Genomic DNA, 15,177 nt, shown 5'->3' on the forward strand with positions numbered 1-15,177 from the left:
ATTTATTTAGTGCTTAATCCGAGCACTGAATTAACCCCGTCTTCGCTCTCTCCCGGCCGACAAAGAAATGATCGTGCACATGCGCAGCAGCAAAGTTGGATCTTTACATGAGCTCTGACGTGTGATGTCGTGTTGTCTTGACAACATGCAATATTATAACAATATTGCATGCTCATTCTCCATTGGGGAGAGTGGCGTAATACATGGAGGATAAGCGATATGATGACAATATTGCATGCCATTAATAAACCCGCTAGAAGGGAAGAGAATGCATGTTTTTATTCCATGGAAAAAGTGGCCCGTATGAATAATAATACGTTGTATATTATATTTTAATTTCTCATTCTTGGAAATGGTTTTAATTCCAAAACAAAATGAGAATGTGCCACTGGTTGAAGCATTTAACTGAGATTATTTTTCTGGCAGTCTGATGACACCCCAAATCACAGATGTTAAATGTGCACAAGTTTCACCGAAGACATTGTGTGGCCTTGTATCTGGCCTTAATTTAAATGCTGATTGGTTCCTGTGGGATGTAGAATGGGGAGACTATTTATCTTTAAGTGGATTAATGATGGTTGGGAATTTGCCACAGCAGATGGGAAGTTCCTTCATATATCATGGTTTCTTTTTTATATTGTAAAAAGGATTAGCTCATTAGGATTTTTAAGATTAATTAAAGTTGGCTTGTGATTTAATAAGTCTGTGGACTTTGGAGTCCTCTTTTAGTTTTACTGAAGTTAAAAATAATGTACTTTTTTTTACTACAGTATTGGAAATCAAATCAAGTGGCACTCACAGACCTGCAGCCACTTACTTGGTCATGCATGCAAATAATGAGACCTCTACATCCCACTAATGACTTGTCACTGGGGCAGGACCCTCGAAGGTACTTATATGTACCCTTTATATACTGCTTGGGAAAATATAAGTACCTTTTTGGCCTTAAAAGGTACACATAGTTACCTTGAAGTCCAATATTGAGCCCTAGGGGTATATTAAATCTCGGTCACAGCCGGCCGTACGTGCTCCTACGGCCGGTCTACCGTACGTGCAAAAAACGCAAGAAACGCATGGAGGGCGCGCGTGTGACGTGCTGATTTTCGAGCTGTAGACTGGCCGCAGACCGGCCGCAGAGGTTCTTTGTCATGTCAAACAAACTCTACGGGCGCTTACATTTTTTTCAGGTTGCAAGACAAACTTACGGCCAACGTGCGTCTTTCTCCACGAACAAAAAAAACGCAGCGATTTGGGAAACGCCAAAAATCGCACGGCCAAAAAAATCGTACGTCCTGTTGTGACCTAGGCTTTAGTGTAGATTGTACCTTGGGGGACAAAAATAGACTCCTACAGTACCCCTGTTCCCGACAGGGCTTGCTAGTTTTGTTTAATATCCACTTCCAGAATCAGTGTTTACTTTATGAATGAACAACGGGGAAGGAGCCAGTACTGGGGAGATGCAGCAATGGTACTCTGAGGATAAGCACTCAGATTTTTTTGAGTACCCTAACACATGTAATATGAGCACCAGCAAACACTTTAAAACCATACTGTGATTTGAGGGGGAAAATTTAAATGTCTATGCATTCAGTTCAGTCTGTTAATGATCGAATAACAAGTGTTTGTAGACGTGGGTGTTGCCAGTGAGTGTGCTTTGCTTACCTGGTATTTCCCTAACCGGCAGATTGAATTTAATTATCCACTTTCTTTCGCAGGAAATTGCTTTTCCCAAAATGGTGGCCAGTTGCTGCCGCTTCCTGTGCTATTTCTGTCGAATCAGCCGACAGAACCAGAAGGCCATGTTTGATCATTTGAGTTACCTGCTGGAGAACAGCAGTGTGGGCTTGGGTGAGTTCCTGAACGCCTGGCTCTGTACACATCAGTACTGCTGTGTCTGAAGTGCTTTGTGCCGCCCAGAGTTTAATATGTGATAGAGGCATATCTACCGTATGAACGCAGTCAGAGGATGACCAGTCTACACTTTCTGTATGTGGAATATAAATATACTTCAGTGTTCAGGAAATAAGTCCTATAAGCAAAACGTGTACTTTCTATTCCATATTTTTAGCCATTATATGTAGAAGTGATATTTTCTCTGGTACGTGTGTATGTACTGAACCTAATGGTGCAGCTGTTATTCTTAAAGTTTATATTAAACCAGTGTAACATGAGGTGAGCTGTGTGTGTGTGTGTGGGTTTCATTAGGGTTACCCATCAGTAAACATGGGGATTAGGTGAGGGTCAATACCAGGTAATAGTCAGAAACACAAGGCTCAGGGTTAACGATGGGATGATCTGATCTTACTGTTGTTTTTGCTTTTAAGTTACTTTAAGCTTCACTGTTTGATAGTATTACTCACCTGTTTTAGGTTTCCTATAACACGCACTAGAAACACTGCCTTCTACTGGTTGTAATGAGGTTTTACAGCAGTGACACACATTAATAATGAAAGTTACAGAAGAAAAGGCTTGATAAAACGTGCATATTTGTATGTGCACCCCCACAGCTTCTCCATCTATGAGAGGGTCCACTCCTCTAGATGTAGCTGCTTCATCTGTAATGGACAACAACAGCCTTGCACTCGCACTTGAGGAGCCTGACCTTGACAAGGTGTGTGTGTGTGTGTGTGTGTGTGTGTGTGTGTGTGTGTGTGTGTGTGTGTGTGTGTGTGAGAGCGAGAGAGAGAGACAGAGACATGCACACAGAGCTAGAGAGAGACAGAGACATGCACACAGAGCTAGAGAGAGAGAGATGTGGAGGGAGATACACACACAGGGAGAGAGAGAGAGACAGAGATGGGGAGAGAGAGACACACAGACAGGGAGAGAGGGGGAGATGGGGAGAGAGACAGGGAGAGAGAGCGAGAGACAGAGATGGGGAGAGAGACACACGCAGAGACAGGGAGAGAGAGAGAAATGGGGAGAGAGACACACAGAGACAGGGAGAGAGAGCGAGAGACAGATGGAGAGAGAGAGGGGGAGAGAGACACACAGAGACAGGGAGAGAGAGCAAGAGACAGAGATGGGGAGAGAGACACACACATGGACAGGGAGAGAGAGACAGATGGGGAGAGAGAGACACACACAGAGACAAGGAGAGAGGGGGAGATGGGGAGAGAGACAGGGAGAGAGAGCGAGAGACAGAGATGGGTGGAGAGAGACACAGACAGGGAGAGAGAGAGAGAGAGAGAGAGAGAGAGAGAGATGGGGAGAGAGACACAGAGAGAGAGAGATGGGGAGAGAGACACAGAGACAGGGAGAGAGAGCGAGAGACAGAGATGGGGAGAGAGACACACACATGGACAGGGAGAGAGAGACAGATGGGGAGAGAGACACACACAGAGACAGGGAGAGAGGGGGAGATGGGGAGAGAGACAGGGAGAGAGCGAGAGACAGAGATGGGGAGAGAGACACAGAGACAGGGAGAGAGAGAGAGAGAGAGAGAGAGAGAGATGGGGAGAGAGACACACAGAGACAGGGAGAGAGAGCGAGAGAGAGATGGGGAGAGAGACACACACATGGACAGGGAGAGAGAGACAGATGGGGAGAGAGAGACACACACAGAGACAGGGAAAGAGAGAGAGAGACAGAGATGAGGAGAGAGAGAGAGAGAGAGAGATGGGGAGAAAGAGACACACACACACAGACAGGGAGAGAGCCAGAGATGGGGAGAGAGAGACACACACAGAGACGGGAGAGAGAGAGAGAGAGACAGAGCTGGGGAGAGAGAGAGACACACACACAGCCAGGGAGAGAGAGAGATGAGGAGAGACACAGAGAGAGACACACACACACACAGCCAGGGAGGGAGAGAGAGAGAGAGAGAGAGATGAGGAGAGACAGAGAGAGAGAGAGATGGGGAGAGAGAGACAGAGACAGGGAGAGAGAGAGACAGAGATGGGGAGAGAGAGAGACACACACACACAGAGAGAGAGAGATGGGGAGAGAGACACAGAGACAGGGAGAGAGAGAGACAGAGATGGGGAGAGAGAGAGACACACACAGAGAGAGATCGGGAGAGAGACAGAGACACACACACACAGACGGAGGGGGGAGAGAAATTGATGGAAATATTTTCAAACATTTCCAAATAATTTAAAGATGCATTCCAAAATGAATATATTTCTCGGAAGACATTTATCATTCATACAGTGCAAGTGTAAGAAACCATAATTTCTGTGTGTGTGTGTGTGTAGGTGGTAACATATCTGGCTGGCTGTGGACTGCAGAGTTGTCCCATGCTCCTTGCCAAAGGCTATCCAGATATAGGCTGGAATCCAATTGAGGGAGAGCGCTACCTCTCCTTTCTCCGCTTCGCTGTCTTTGTCAATGGTAAACAAACACTAACTAACAAGAGTCTAATTATTTAACACAACAAAGGTGCACTTCATGGCTTCATCAATGATTACAGTAGAAGTTATGGAGCATTTATTTAACACACAACTGTTGACATTATATGTTGTATGTTCAATACCAGTCAAAAGTTAGTACACACCTTCTAATTCTATGTTTTTTCTTTATTTTTATTCATTAAAAGTCACTTCATGTCTTAAAGTAATGATGGATGTCGTTTCTCTTTACTTAGTCGAGCGGTTCTTGACATGGATTACTACAGTTGTGGAATCGGACTATTTACTGTATTTTTATTATTTACTATTTACTGTTTGATCTCAAATGCATTAAGAAGGCAAGAAATGTCACTAATTAGCTTTTGACGAGGCACAGCTGGGATAGGCTCCAGCCTCTCGCCCATAGTCAGCTGGGATAGGCTCCAGCTTGGCCGCGACCCTGCACAGGATAAGCAGTTATGGATAATGGATGGCTATAGGAAAATCGCAAAAACAATATCTCATCTCATTATCTGTAACCGCTTTATCCTTCTACAGGGTCGCAGGCAAGCTGGAGCCTATCCCAGCTGACTACGGGCGAAAGGCGGGGTACACCCTGGACAAGTCGCCAGGTCATCACAGGGCCGACACATAGACACAGACAACCATTCACACTCACATTCACACCTACGCTCAATTTAGAGTCACCAGTTAACCTAACCTGCATGTCTTTGGACTGTGGGGGAAACCGGAGCACCCGGAGGAAACCCACGCAGACACGGGGAGAACATGCAAACTCCACACAGAAAGGCCCTCGCCAGCCACAGGGCTCGAATCTGGACCTTCTTGCTGTGAGGCGACAGCGCTAACCACTACACCACCGTGCCACCCGCAAAAACAGTATGTTAAAAAAAACAAACAATAAAAAGACTCCTCTCTGTGGATGCAAGTACAGCCTAATGAACCATGTAGCCTCTCGTTCACAAAAAGCGCACCTGTTTGGGTAATTATTTATATAATTACTCGTCACATCCATGCACTGCTCTTTTTAAAAATTTTTTTAAAGAGACCCCCACAAAGATGAATTCATAATTCAAACCCTGAAAATAGACAAAATACAGAAAACCTGTGAATGAGTAGGGGTGTCCAAACTTTTGACTGGCACTGTATAATTTCTGACTGATGATATCAATTGATGATGATTAATCATTTGTTTCGGGAATATATCAGATTGAATTCTCATACAAACACATCCTCAGAGCAGTGCACCAGTGATTGTAATTCTCACTGCTGTTGTGTAGGTGAGAGTGTAGAAGAGAACTCCAGTGTTGTGGTGAAGTTGCTGATTCGTCGGCCTGAGTGCTTTGGCCCTGCGCTGCGCGGAGAAGGCGGTAATGGACTGCTAGCTGCCATGAAGGAAGCCATTAAAATATCAGAAACACCAGCACTCGACCTGTCCAGCACCACCCAGGGTCTAGTGTCTGATGCGTAAGATAAACACACACCACCCACACCGTTGTATTACTGTCCTCATGGGGTTTTTTTTAATTGAAATGTACTGTATATTACTGTAGCCCAGATATACCATGTATACAACTAAGCAAAGCCCCATCCCCTCACCAGATCTTTCGAATCAGAAATGCGCACCACTGTTAATTTGTTTCCCATGAAAAGACTGAGAAAAAGTACGGAAGCCGAGAGAGGCCCTTCATATAATTTTTTATTCACCTTGTTATCTCGAGATAACGACATAATTAATTCAGGATCTCGAGAAAACAAAACAACTAATTTGAGATCTCAAGAAAACAAAACCGTTATTTCGAGATCTCGAGAAAACAAAACAATTATTTCATGATCTCAGCTGGATCACTGTATCTCCGTCGGTACAGACGAAGCTGGGCCAGTCTTCTGCGGAGGTGCCGCGGACTAATTTTGAAATAATACCGTATTAAAAGACTTAATGCAATCTCTCCCTGTGTCAACCCCTGATCAAAATATTGCCTTATTAGGTGATCGATTATTCCAGACATTCTAATGACCAAAGTTGCGTCTATACAGAATGAGAAATAGCCCCAAAGTCAGCATATCACAAGTCTCTTGGCGCACCTGAATGAACCATTTCTCAGCTGTTTACTCGAGATCATGAAATAATTGTTTTGTTTTCTCGAGATCACGGAATAATTGTTTTGTTTTCTTGAGATCTTGGAATAACGGTTTTGTTTTCTCGAGATCTTGAATTAGTTGTGTTGTTTTCTCGAGATCCTGAATTAATTATGTCGTTATCTCGGAATAATGGTTTTGTTTTCTCGAGATCTCGAATTAGTTGTGTTGTTTTCTCGAGATCCTGAATTAATTATGTCATTATCTCGGGATAACAAGGTGAATAAAAAAAAGGATTATATGAAGGGCCTCTCTCGGCTCCTGTAAAAAAGAAGCAACATTCGCCTACTTTTTTTTTTTTTCCTGTGTCTGAATATTTTGGGCTAGTTTGAAGGTTTTGTGTATGTGTGTGGGGTGTTTGTAGCTGGGATGGGGGATTATGCTGAAACTTGGCAACCCTCCCCATGTGCTTCAGCAAGACTGAATTAAACTAAAACCTTCATGCTCACATGACTTTTTGTTTTGTCCTGTACCCCACATATCGTTTGCATCCGTATTCCTATTTGTTCAGAACACGTTGTCTGTTCAGTCCAAATAATGTAGTCTTCAATCCCAAGTCCACGTAAATGCCTCCGTTTTTATCTTCGTATAATACCTTCCAACACTTAGGTCTACAGAGGATGAGGAGGAGGAAGAGGTGGTTCACATGGGCAATGCCATCATGTCCTTCTACTCAGCCCTCATCGATCTGCTGGGACGCTGTGCTCCTGAAATGCATGTGCGTTACCCTTATTTTCATTCACTTATGTCTTAGATTTTTGCTTATGTTCACGAAGGGTGCTAGTACTTCTGGAGCTTACTTCATATAATCATTGGCCCTCATACACACAGCTGATCAATAAGGGCAAAGGAGAGGCTCTGAGAATCCGTGCCATCTTGCGCTCCTTGGTGCCCACTGAAGACCTTGTCGGCATCATCAGCATCCCACTCAGGATGCCTGTCGTTAATAAAGGTAGGAGTGTGATAATTAGCTGAGGAGTTGAATCAGTGACAAAAGTGCGAAGTGAAATAGGTTTCTATGACTTCTGAGTAAAACGATAGAACAGATAAATAGGTGATGATGCTCTTGTCTTTGTCTCAGATGGTAGCGTTACAGAGCCTGACATGTCAGCCTGTTTCTGTCCGGACCACAAGGCACCCATGGTTCTGTTTCTGGACCGGGTCTATGGCATAGAAGACCAAAGCTTCCTCCTACATCTTCTAGAAGTTGGCTTCCTGCCTGACCTCAGAGCAGCTGCCTCTCTGGACACAGTGAGCACACACACACACCTTTACAACAATCTCAATCTGACTGCTCAGATATAGCATGATAATAAACATCCAGGTTTACATTAGTACATAATTCAGTCTTACTGTTCATATATAGTGTCATAATAATGACCTGACTATCTGGAGTGACCTGTTTTGTTTTTTTTTTAATTTTGTATTGACTCACTTGCTGCAGATTACAATAGTCGGTCTGCCCAGGGCTGTGTTAACCCTTGCCAATGCCCTGGGCAGACACCCCCCCGAGGCCCCACCCCCGCCTGTTGTCAACTGCGCTCAGCAAATTCACCCCCTCAGACGTGCCTGTCTAACTAGACACAGAAACTTAAATAATGACAGTGGCACAATTAGAAATACTATTGAACGATAAAACTTTATATCCATCAACACCTATTTAATCGAGAAAAAGCAATGGTGAAATAGGCAATTGCATGGTGAAAAAATCCATCAGACATCACGGTTAACAAGTCTGGTTAACTAAAGTTTAGTCTCCAGAAGCCTTTGAATGAGTGAGTCAATGAACAACATGTCAAGAACATAACCGAGGCCTACAACAGTTTCTTTAGTATTCAGAACAAGAACATTCATTTGGTATAACCGTTCATTTTCATTTTGGAATCCAGGCGACTTTTAACTTCTGAAAACAAAGAGCGATAACAAAGAAAGAAAAATATCTTGCTTCTCAGAAATAAATCTCAAAATGTTAGGCTATGTGAAACATTTCATCCTTTCACACACGTAATGTCCCAAACAGCAGTGGCGCACAGCTTTGCGCATTCAGTTTGACAGCCATGGGTCAACTTATAAGCGCACTTTCCTACTTTTCTGGAAACCGAAGTCATTAATTAAATCATTGAACTCAAGCTGGCGTAGCGTGTGAAGACATAGTGGACAGTGATCATATTGACAATGACGGGTGATTTATGCAACGGGACAAGGTGGGCTTCCTTACGGGTGGCGAAGTGCATCAAAAATGTTATCAATATGATCAAAACTTCTGAAAATATCGTTTCCCAATCTCGCTACCTCCGAGGCCCCCTAGTGGCCTAGGCCCTGGGCAGCTGCCCATGAAGCCCATTAGGATAACGCGTCCTTGGGTCCGCCTACTTATTACTTAACTTCCATAAAACAATTTGTTGTAAGTGTATAACTTCCATGGTTAATCTTTTATTTTTTCAATCTTGCAGTTTTTTTTTTTAAATTTGGCACTGCCTAAAAGCGGAGCTCCTGATGAATGTATGAGCAAAATATTTCCAAATCAGCCTGAACAGAATAATAATATTATAGTATACGAACCATCAAATTGTGTAGTGTTGTGTATTTCACGGCAATAAATTGCTGCATTGTCTTGTGACATTACTGCGATACCAATAATGAGTCACAGTACGTATTGCAGTCCCATCCATTATCTGTAGCCACTTATCCTGTTCTACAGGGTCGCAGGCAAGCTGGAGCCTATCCCAGCTGACTACAGGCGAAAGGCGGGGTACACCCTGGACAAGTCGCCAGGTCATCACAGGGCTGACACATAGACACAGACAACCATTCACACTCACACCTACGGTCAATTTAGGTGGTGTTTACATTAGACCGTATCAGCGGATCATCAGATTAACGTTTTTAAAATGATTCGCGTGCACACAGCAACGCCAATACACGATTCGCGTGCACACAGCAACGCCAATACACGGATACGCTCGGCTCCGCAGGCATCCTGCACTCCAAATCACAGCGCCCTGAACAGCGAGTGCCCTCTGGAGGGTGCGCACTCCGGCCCTGCGCAGCTCACAGAGCGCGCGAGTGAAGCGCACGAGCAGTGATTCGGGACAAATAGCAGGAAGTGAAGTTCGCGCCGTTTTTCAGCAGTCGCGTCACATGACCAACGTGGCATGACCAACGCCAGCGAATCAGGAAGGTGGATGTCACAGTGACGTTGTCCAATGACGACGTCAGCTAGAGCTCAGCACTGCGTATCCTTGTTCCTCAATGTTTACACAGCACCGGATCAGATACGTACTGGGTTGAATACGTGGGCCCTGGCGGATTCAAACTGTTCCGCCTGTGGAGTCGTTTCCCGGCGTTTTAATGTGCACGGACAGTGCATCCGCGACGAAAACGATACGGATACGGTCTAATGTAAACACCACCTAGAGTCACCAGTTATCTTTGGGGGAAACCGGAGCACCCGGAGGAAACCCACACAGACACGGGGAGAACATGCAAACTCCGCACAGAAAGGCCCTCATCAACCACTGGGTTCAAACCCAGAACCTTCTTGCTGTGAGGCAACAGTGCTAACCACTACACCACCATGCCGCCCCATATTGCAGTTATGAATACATGTTTATTCCTTTCTTTGATACCGCATGCCATGCGCCAGAAATAACACCATGACATTTATTATGGTGTGACTCTGCTGGGTGCCTGGTGGACAGCAGGGACCCAGCGCTTTCACTTTATATCATTACAGTAATGTTAACATCGAATATTATCGGACATAAGAACTAACTGATGTTGAGACGTGATAGTTTTAGATTATCTACAACTAAGGAAAGATGCTCGTAAGTGCTATTAAACTAAACAATAATTATGTTTGCATGGGTATCCAGAGTAAGAAATCATTCAGGTAAAAAAAAGTATACAATGCCGAGATACGTTGCCTGCTCTGAAAAAAACAGTAGGATAAAAGCCTTCAGAAAAAAACAAGCCTACTGGAAAACATACTTCTCGACTGAATGCAGCGTATGAGCTCTGAGGGTTTCAGCTGCGATCTTGATATTTTAAACTTGATGTCAAGCAGTCGTCTGGCTACAACTGTCAATTATCCAACAAGCTAGTGGACTAATAAAACTGTTTTAGCTAGTTTTATATGGAACTGTCGTGAATATTTTCTGAAAAATGTGTTAGTAAATAATCCCATATTATTTTTTAAAAAGCGAATGAAAAACAAGCGCTGGATTTAAAAACCCATCTATCTTATGTAAAAAAAAACTTGTCTGGTGGTCGAGTGTTTATGAGATACATTGCCTTGCACTTACGGTTGTGTTCCTGTCGTGGTACACATACGTCGTTCGTACATACGGACATCGTACAGTTGCAAAAGCTATCAAAAATCAGGTCGATGCATGACCAATATTATTCTCTGAAGTATGGAGCTTCGCTCCGTACGCTTTGCACAGGAGGAGCTCGGCTAATAATAAGCTCACACCTAGCTTCCTCCAGTGAAACTGAATTATAAAAGAATGTTTGTCATTTAGGGAGGCACGGTGGTGTAGTGGTTAGCACTGTCGCCTCACAGCAAGAAGGTTCTGGGTTTGAGCCCAGTGGCCGATGGGGACCTTTCTGTGCGGAGTTTGCATGTTCTCCCCGTGTCCACGTGGGTTTCCTCCGGGTGCTCCGGTTTCCCCCAAAGACATGCAGGTTTGGTGAAATGGTGGCTCTAAATTGACCGTAGGTGTGAATGTGAGTGTGAATGGTTGTTTGTCTCTATGTATCAGCCCTGCGATGACCTGGCGACTTGTCCAGGGTGTACCCCGCCTCTCGCACATAGTCAGCTGGGATAGGCTCCAGCTTGCCTGCGACAGGATAAGCGGCTACAGATAATGGATGGATGTTTGTCATTAATGTCTGTGGACTTTACTACGTCTGAAGATTTTTAAAAAAGCATGTTATGCATAAAGTAGGTTAAAGAGCCAATCCAGCTGCCTTTCCTGTTGTCATGCCCCAAGGTTCAGATGTAATCTGGGTCACCAGCTGCTGCCTACCTTGCTGTACTCACTGGGCACGGGAAATCTTACACAGAAAGATGCTCAGTGTTTTTGTTTGCTGTTAGACGCTATATAGAGATGTGTATTTTGATTAGTTTCATTGATCAAAATACAAGACAAAATGGATGAATCCATCATTTCTCTGGGATTGATCCCAAATGTATAAGTGACAGTACTTGTCTTTTCTGTATAGTATAGCTTTTGCTGTCTGTCTCACACGTTTGTTTTTCGCTCTGTACAGTGCTCCTGTGCTCCTTTTAAACCTGATGGATGGAAAGTGGCTTCATGACATTGTGCTTATTTCGCTGAGCTAATATGCTTTTTTGATTGTCTACAGTGATAATGTATACTCATAATAATCTTCCGGCCAAATTACATAATTTATGACCTACTTACTGTAAGTGAAAAAAGGCACAAATGACGCTTCAGTGTGTGAATGACGCGAGTCTATTGATCTGCACAACACATAAAGTTTACTACTCCATTTCTAGATTGTTTTTGGTTGATATTAAATGTGTTTGAAGGAGATTTATTTGACACTCAATCCCAAGGCAAAACTATTTGAAACAAGTAATCAAATAAAATAAAAAAAGGCACATACGGTAGGGCTTCGGAATCCATTGTGGCTTGTTCAGCAGTTTTGAAAGTTATGCTTAAAGGCAAATCTCATCAGTTGCCTAGTGGTTTTTCTGTCTCAATTTAGAAATGAGATTGAAATGAGAAATGAGCCTGTCAGTATCCTAAACTCTGAAACTACAGTGCCCTCCAAAATTATTGGCACTGCTTGTAGAGATTAGTACGGTAAAAAGGGTTGGAATGTTTTTTTTTTAAATAGTTGTTTTAAGATGAGGGATTTGTTTTTCTCTAAAAAACATTATTTCAATGAAAGGTTGGATTTTTCTCATTTTGTTCAGTGTGAGATGAAGCGACTTCACCAAAAGGTGTGGGGCTTTTTTCCCCTCAATCTTTTTACTAATCTTTACAAGGGGTGCCAATAATTGTGGAGGACACTGTATACATATACAAGGCCAGTTTTTTTTTATTATTTATTTATTTTTTTTACTGTTTTCTTACTAGTGTTGGTTTGGCAAACGTATGTGTCAGACAGATGAGCTCAAAAATATGTGAAAGAATTGGAATGAAAGAAGAACCCCCCCCCCCCCCCCCCCCCCCCCCCCAGGACCTGGTTGGCATCATGAGATCCTTGATTCATATCAAAGAACAACCCAGTGCTACAGTGTATCACAATAAAACACTAGTAATAGAACATTATGATTCTTTTATATCCATCCATCATCCGTAACTGCTTATCCTGTGCAGAGTCGCGGCCAAGCTGGAGCCTATACCAGCTGACTACTGGTGAAAGGCGGGGTACACCCTGGACAAGTCGCCAGGTCATCACAGGGCTGACACATAGACACAGACAACCATTCACACTCACATTCACACCTACGGTCAATTTAGAGTCACCAGTTAACCTAACCTGCATGTCTTTGGACTGTGGGGGAAACCGGAGCACCTGGAGGAAACCCATGCAGACATGGGGAGAACATGCAAACTCCGCACAGGAAGGCCCTCGCTGGCCACGGGGCTCGAACCTGGACCTTCTTGCTGTGAGGCAACAGTGCTAACCACTACACCACTGTGCTGTCCTAGTCTTTTATATTTCAGAAATAATTTTTAGAAAAGAGATAATCATGGTTTTGATTCATTTTTTCACGAAATCCACTGGACTTCCTTTTTTTTTTTTTCTTGTCATAAGGATTCAGCAGAGCCAGAGCCAAGTCTACTGAATGTTTCTGTACTATATTTGAAAATCTCATTCCAGTGCCAGATTGTTTGAGACCAAAATTTTTTCGCCATTCTCTTTTATTGGCAAATTGACCGTGGTCCATCTCTGTTCAGATGGTGCATTTGACAAGTTCTCACCCAGCTTTATCATATTATTTACATCTCTTATGCAAACACTTAATGCAAAACAGCTTGCATTAACATGATAATGACTGAGTATTTCTGCAGATCCTGCAGGGGCCACACTCTTCAGTGTTTTCTTGATTTTTAAACTAAAAATAATCAAAATTAAATGTGATCTGACTTGCAATCTGTGTCTAAGTGGGTATTTCTTTTTAAAATTTCCTACAGTTTAATCTTCTTTGGATCTCTACTGTAGAACCACACTGTTGGATAGCAGTAGTATCCAAACTGGCTATTGCTTACATTTTAGCAAGGAAACCTCCAAACCACATTGGTTCATCTCTATTCAGAATTTGTTCCTCCACTGCTCTCCATAACATCTTACACTTGTGTGCATAATACAACCCCAATCCCAAAAAAGTTGGGACGCTGTGTAAACTGTAAATAAAAACAGAATGTGAAGATTTGCAAATCACGGAAACCCTATATTTCATTGAAATAGTACAAAGACAACATATAAAATTTTGAAACTGTGAGGTTTCAGAGACAGAGACCTAAAAGCAGATCAGTTTGGCAGGTTTATTCTTTTAACACAGTCACAGGGTCAGGGCAGGTGGAAAGATTATGCTTCAATGCAGTCCTCAACACGTCCAAAAGAACAAACTATCAAAGGTTCCAAGCAGAATTCCAGATTCCACTGGTTACTCACGGACAAACAGGGTAATCTTCACAGGCAAAAACAGATTCACAAACATCAGAGTCAAGGTCAGACGATCAGAGACAGAGCAGAGAAATGACAGAGCTTAAGTAGCAGTCCAGCACACAGAATTGAACAGGAAACAGCTGACACTGATTACAATGGTGATTGAGTCAGGTGACAAGGGTGAGGCACGAGGGGGGCGTGGCAGGAGACCAAAACAAAGGGTACATGGGACATCAAAACAAGCACACTGTCAACACACCCGCAGTACTACAACTGTCCAGTGGGTGGCCAGAGTTCAAGACATTCAGACTCTAACAGTAACCCCCCCCAACGGACGCCTCCCGGCGTCCCCCGGGCAGACACGGGATGCTGACGGCGAAAGTCCCTGATAAGTGTGGGGTCCAATATGTGCCGGGCTGGGACCCAGCACCTCTCCTCAGGGCCATAGCCCTCCCAATCGACGAGATACTGGAGCCCACGGCCCCGGCGCCGAACGTCCACCAGCCGTCGGACAGTGTATGCCTCAGAGCCATCGATGAGGTGGGGGGGCTTGGGGGCAGGATGCATAGGACTGCACAGAAAGGGCTTGACCCTAGAGACATGGAATGTGGGGTGGATACGGCACAGGGGTAAGGGGAGCTTGAGCCAGACCGCTGTGGGGCTGATGACTTTGGCAATGGGGAAGGGCCCGATAAAACGTGCTGTGAGCTTGTGAGACTCTGTCTTCAGGGGCAGGTCTTGTGTGGAAAACCATACGCGTTGTCCCTGGCAATATCGAGGGTCCCGGGACCGACGCTTGTCGGCCTGGACCTTCATCCTGGCAGCAGAGTGAAGCAGGGTGGAGCGGGTGCGCCTCCACGTTCGGTGGCACCGGCGGATGAAGGCTTCCACTGATGGAACCCCGACCTCCTTCTCCTGTTCCAGGAACAGTGGCAGCTGGTACCCCAAGGAGCACTCAAAGGGAGATCGACCCGTGGCAGTGGAGATGTGTGAATTGATTGCATCCTCTGCCCATGGAAGCTGCTGGCTCTAGGAGGAT

The 15,177-nt window shown here is 44.2% G+C and overlaps 1 protein-coding gene across 1 annotated transcript in view; it reads left to right on the forward strand.

The window, feature by feature from the left end:
* Nucleotides 1-15,177, forward strand: part of LOC132893656 (ryanodine receptor 3) — a 476,331-nt gene that overhangs the window by 332,049 nt on the left and 129,105 nt on the right. Inside the window, exons 44-50 of the mRNA XM_060932802.1 lie at nucleotides 1,716-1,848; nucleotides 2,508-2,611; nucleotides 4,197-4,332; nucleotides 5,630-5,816; nucleotides 7,098-7,206; nucleotides 7,320-7,440; nucleotides 7,570-7,739. Coding sequence (XP_060788785.1) covers nucleotides 1,716-1,848; nucleotides 2,508-2,611; nucleotides 4,197-4,332; nucleotides 5,630-5,816; nucleotides 7,098-7,206; nucleotides 7,320-7,440; nucleotides 7,570-7,739 — 960 coding nt within the window. The remainder of the gene's footprint in view (nucleotides 1-1,715; nucleotides 1,849-2,507; nucleotides 2,612-4,196; nucleotides 4,333-5,629; nucleotides 5,817-7,097; nucleotides 7,207-7,319; nucleotides 7,441-7,569; nucleotides 7,740-15,177) is intronic.

Source organism: Neoarius graeffei, chromosome 11, assembly GCF_027579695.1.
Source record: "Neoarius graeffei isolate fNeoGra1 chromosome 11, fNeoGra1.pri, whole genome shotgun sequence".
Taxonomy (NCBI): domain Eukaryota; kingdom Metazoa; phylum Chordata; class Actinopteri; order Siluriformes; family Ariidae; genus Neoarius; species Neoarius graeffei.